General features: G+C 33.5%; 1 protein-coding gene across 5 annotated transcripts in view; it reads left to right on the top strand.

The window, feature by feature from the left end:
• Positions 1–1071, top strand: part of gba3 (glucosidase, beta, acid 3) — a 5265-nt gene extending 4194 nt beyond the window's left edge. For all 5 annotated transcript variants that reach the window (XM_041266066.1, XM_041266044.1, XM_041266059.1 and 2 more), the window contains exons 5-6: positions 75–198; positions 594–1071. In XM_041266066.1, the coding sequence (XP_041122000.1) occupies positions 75–198; positions 594–802 (333 nt within the window). In that variant the 3' untranslated portion in view covers positions 803–1071. The remainder of the gene's footprint in view (positions 1–74; positions 199–593) is intronic.
• Positions 1072–5000: the final 3929 nt, after the last annotated feature.

Here is a 5000-nt window from a genome sequence, read left to right as displayed (position 1 = left end):
CTGTTTAATATGTTCTCCGTCAGGGAGCCATAGGGCAAAAACAATCTAAGCTCAATGCACCTTTTTATTTATAGAAAACATGCAACGACCCAGAAATCTATATCACAGAGAATGGGTTCTCTCTGATGGACCCTGCATCTTTAGAAGATAACCAGCGGTGCCAGTTCTACCGAGAAACTCTACAGGAGATCCTGAGAGGTACATCGTGAACATGAAGGCGCTTTCATTTCATTTAATCTATAATTCAGATGTGTTAATCAAAATATACTGCATAAAATAACTGAAAAAACTGAAAGTGTTTTAAATAAAAGTAAAAAAAAAAAAAAAAGTGTCAAAGACTTGACTCTGGAATAGATATTATGAAAATAGAAGAGTGCCAATTGATCCCCACCTAAGTTAGTAAGTTTGTATGTGCATCTTTAACAAGCTATATTAAATGCTTTGTTACAGTTCATTAAGAACATTGTTAAATAAAGCAGCAGTGCGCCATTGTAAATTAGCATTAGGTTAAATTACGATTAAACTTTGACAGTGTGTCATTACATATTGTTTTACCAACATTTTGTAAGAATTACATTTATTTTTTGTTTTAGCCATTCACCAAGATGGAGTTGATGTCAGGGGCTACTTTGCTTGGTCCCTTCTCGATAATTTTGAATGGACCTTGGGTTACAGTGTTCGGTTTGGCCTTTTTCAAGTGGACTTTGAAAATCCAGAATTCCCTCGCACTATGTACAAGTCAGGAAAAGAATATGCAACAATAATCTCAAACAATGGATTTGTAAATGAGAAAGCAACCTGAAGTTTCATCCTAAGCAATATCATATTTTGTAAAAACACTCAATTGGGTTAATTGTTCAATTTAAATTCAAGAGTTTCTTGGATATCCAAAGCTATCCAACTTAAAATATTAAAACATTTCAGAGAACATTTTTTTCAGAAATAATCGTGGAATCCAGATAACTGGATTTCAGACAATCAAAACCCAGGGGTAAGAGACCTTTTTATTTTATAGACACATCAAATATCAGATTAACATGTTTTAACATAATTTTAAAACCTTCAATTAAAAACAAATCTATTTAGCGATTATATATTGTTTTATTGTGTAAAACACTAACAGTATCACTGTAACAAATAAATAAACTTTACAATGTTAAGAATATTGTATTTCATTGTTTTTCAACGATTGGCGATTCCACTATTGCAGCTCTTTAGCCTAAATATTCAAACAATAAAGAGTGATTATGCTGGAGGTGCTGACAGGGTCCATGTATACTAGGTGTGCAATGCATTCTCTTGTTATTATTTTATTACATGTTATCACATGTTTTCATTGGTTCATGCACTTTGTCCTTGATCTTTAGCACTTAAGTGATAACTGTGCTTGCTTTTATAAGTGGTTATAACACAGATAATACCGGTAATCACTTTTACAGTTTAAACACTTTTATTGAATAATATTGTTGTATTTGGGAAAACAATTAATGCTGATATCTCAGGATTGATGTTTGTGTGTTTGGTAATAAAATCATTCAAGCCCTTAAGTGAAGCACTGAGCACTGCACAACAGTCACATGCTTACAAGTGGGGAATTGTAAATTACTTTAAAAATGTACTTGACAGTATGAACAACAAAAGACTAGTTCAGATAATAGTGTTTCTATATATATATATATATATATATATATATATATATATATATATATATATATATATATATATATATATATATATATATATAGATAGAAATCCTTTAAGATTTCCAAATCTGTTTTAATAAAAAGCAGCTGTCATAATCTGAAAACACATTTTTTGTGAAGGGAATGGAAATTATTTGACGAGGTTATAGGTTATTTAGGCATCCTTGGTCTGTTAGGAATCAGCTTATAAACTAAAGAATTTTGAACTATGCCCTCAAGGTGCTGTGTCAAGTATCAGACAGAATTGTATACACACAATTACCCAGCTTTCTGTCTCTGTTTGTTTGTATGTAGACTTGCTTCTTATTGGTGTGATTTGAGCCATATGGAGAAAAAAAAGCACTACACACTGTTTAAACTTTCAGTGTCGATCTACTATGGCCTGATAGCTTATTTGACCAAATAGTAAAAAAATAAGCATACGAGGGGTTTTACGAACTGTTCGTTAAGTATGGTTTTTTTTTTTTTTTTTTGGTGACACTTTTTATTCACGTTTTAAATTCTTATCTTTTGCACAAGACTCCTAAACTGTAGTGCTATACAATTTAGTTGTTATATAAGCAAGGTTATTTAAAAAAATAAATAAATACTGAAGCCATTTGCGCAAAAATTGAATGAAAAAAATTAAATAACGAAGCCCTATATATAACAATATATATATATTTTTTATCCCGTCACTTTTGTTGTTGCATTAAGCTTAGACTTTTCAGTCCCTTAGCAGTAAGATAAGATGCAGCTCAAGTTACAAGTGTCTTAAGTAGTATATGTTATCCTTTGAAGTAAAATTTAAGTTTGTACCCAACTTAAATGTATCAAATTTAAGTTCGAGGGGAATTTGTGCTGTGGGCTATAGACTGTGTGTGAAGTTGAAGTAAAATTTGTTTCACAAGAACAAACATGAAATAGCCATAATTGTTGGTTCAAAGAGACAAATATGGAGCTTAAAATGCAAAGCTTTAACCGTATAAAAAAGCACTTTAGTCTAAAATGTGTTTCTTGCAATTCTTTTTTTTTTTTTTTTTTTTTTTTAGCTTTTGTAGCAAAATAGGAAAAGTGCCAACATCTTACTACATTGGCCATAAGTATGGAACACGATAGGGATTCAAGGAAATGCATGCACATGGATTAGGGAGTGATTAACATGTAGAAAACAGAAAGTACTGATTAGAGGAGAAACCTCAAAATGGAGTGAGTTAACCCTTGGAGTACCACAGGGATCACTATTAGGTCCTCTGCTATTCCTAATCTACATTAATGATTTAGATTCTGGTATAGTAAGCAAACTTGTTAAATTTGCAGGTGACACAAAAATAGGAGTGGCAAACACTGTTGCAGCAGCAAATGTCATTCAAAATGATCTAGATAGCATTCAGAACTGGGCAGTCACATGGCAAATGACATTTAGTAGAGAAAAGTGTAAGGTACTGCCCGCAGGCAATAAAAAATGTGCATTATAACTGAAGAAGGAATCTAAGAAAAAGATCTAGGAGTTTATGTTGACTCAGAAATGTCTTCATCTAGACCAGGGGTTCCCCAAGTGCTGCCCCCCAAAGGTACCATCCAAATAACGTTAGAGTATGCAGCTGAAGTAGCTAGCTAGCTTCTGTAATGTTAACAGAGCGACTGCAAGAAACGTTACGGTTCAGGATTCAGGCACTTTTTCTGTTGTAGATTTATTTTATTATTTTAAGAGTAAAACTATATTCAGCTTCAACTACATCGGGAAAATGCTCTTTGTACAGTATTGTAGTTTTGGTGTTCAGCTTGGATCTTTTGTTAGGGAAAGTACTACTGTAGTAACAGTACCGGCTAGAGTTTAAAATTGTTAATGTTCCATTTCTTTTTTGTACAGTGTTTCTGAATAAGACTCCCATGCAACCTCTGAAAATTAGCCCTCCATCACCAAAACTTTGGGAACCCCTGATCTAGACAATGTGAGGAAGCTATAAAAAAGGCCAACAAGATGATCGGATATATAGTGAAAAGTGTTGTATTTAAATCAAGTTTTGTTAAAACGTTACAATGCGTTACACCTCATTTAGAAAACTGTGTTTATTTCTGATCACCTCACTGCAAAAAGGATATTGCTGTTCTAGAAAGAGTGCAAAGAAAAGCGGACAGAATTATTCCGGGTTTAAAAGGCATGTTATATGCAGACAGGCTAAAAGAATTGAATCTATTCAGTCGTGAACAAAGAAGACTATGTGGCGACCTGATTCAAGCATTCAAAATTCTAAAATGTATTGACAATGTCGACCCAAGGGACTTTTTCAACCTGAAAAAAGAAACAAGGTCACAGGGTCACAAGTGGAGATTAGATAAAGGGGCATTCAGAACAGAAGATAGGCACTTTTTTACACAGAGAATTGTGAGAGACTGGAACCAACTCCCCAGTGATGTTGTTGAAGCAGACACCCTGGGATCCTTCAAGAAGCTGCTTGATGAGATTCTGGGATCAATCAGCTACTAACAACCAAACGAGCAAGATGGGCTGAATGGCCTCCTCTCGTTTGTAAACTTTCTTCTGTTATGTTCTAATAGTAAGGTTGGAAATGGTTGTATTTTTCAAGCAGTTTTTGTTTTGTGTTATTGATACGTAGCATTAAAAACACAAGCAACCACAAGGACAACAATGCAGCAATGCAGTACAACCTATTACAAGCATTGAGTGAGATCTATACAAAGGATTTTCATACTGACCAAGATAAACGCTCCCATTCCCAAAAAAGAGAAAATAATAGCTGGGGACCAAATCAATGGGGCTGAGAAGCTAAAATTATTAGCTCGTCAGACTGTGATCAATAAATTAAACTACATGAAGAGAAATACTAAAGATGTGCTTCTATCCTATGCCAGATCCCTCAGTAACTATGTGTCCTGAAGGTTACAATTTATCAGTTTATCTTTTAAAAAAAAAAAAAAAAAAAAAAAAAAAGGTTACATTTTTTATTGAATTCCACTGTCTGGGTTTACCTTTCATATTGCAAGAAAAAAAAAGAAACCAATCATATCAAACTAAGGTAAACCTGTTCTCTTGTTTCTGTTCTATGTAGGTATTCGGGTAAGTGGTTTATTTGTTGTACTTGAGATACAAAATGTTTCAATTTGCCTTCTGTAATTAGAGACATTTGTATTTTTTCATGGATGCTTTTGTTTGCCTTATAGCACCCTCCTGTGGGCAAAACAAATAATGTCATTGATTCAATCCCAGACCCAAAACCATTTCCAGTTTCCTTCAGACAGGACGACTCACATATTAAAACATAATGCTTATGAAAAATACATTGATGTAATTTA

The sequence above is a fragment of the Polyodon spathula genome, chromosome 1, assembly GCF_017654505.1.
Source record: "Polyodon spathula isolate WHYD16114869_AA chromosome 1, ASM1765450v1, whole genome shotgun sequence".
Classification (NCBI taxonomy): Eukaryota; Metazoa; Chordata; class Actinopteri; order Acipenseriformes; family Polyodontidae; genus Polyodon; species Polyodon spathula.
Note: the sequence above shows the minus strand (reverse complement) of the source record. Positions and strands in the feature narration are given on the sequence as shown.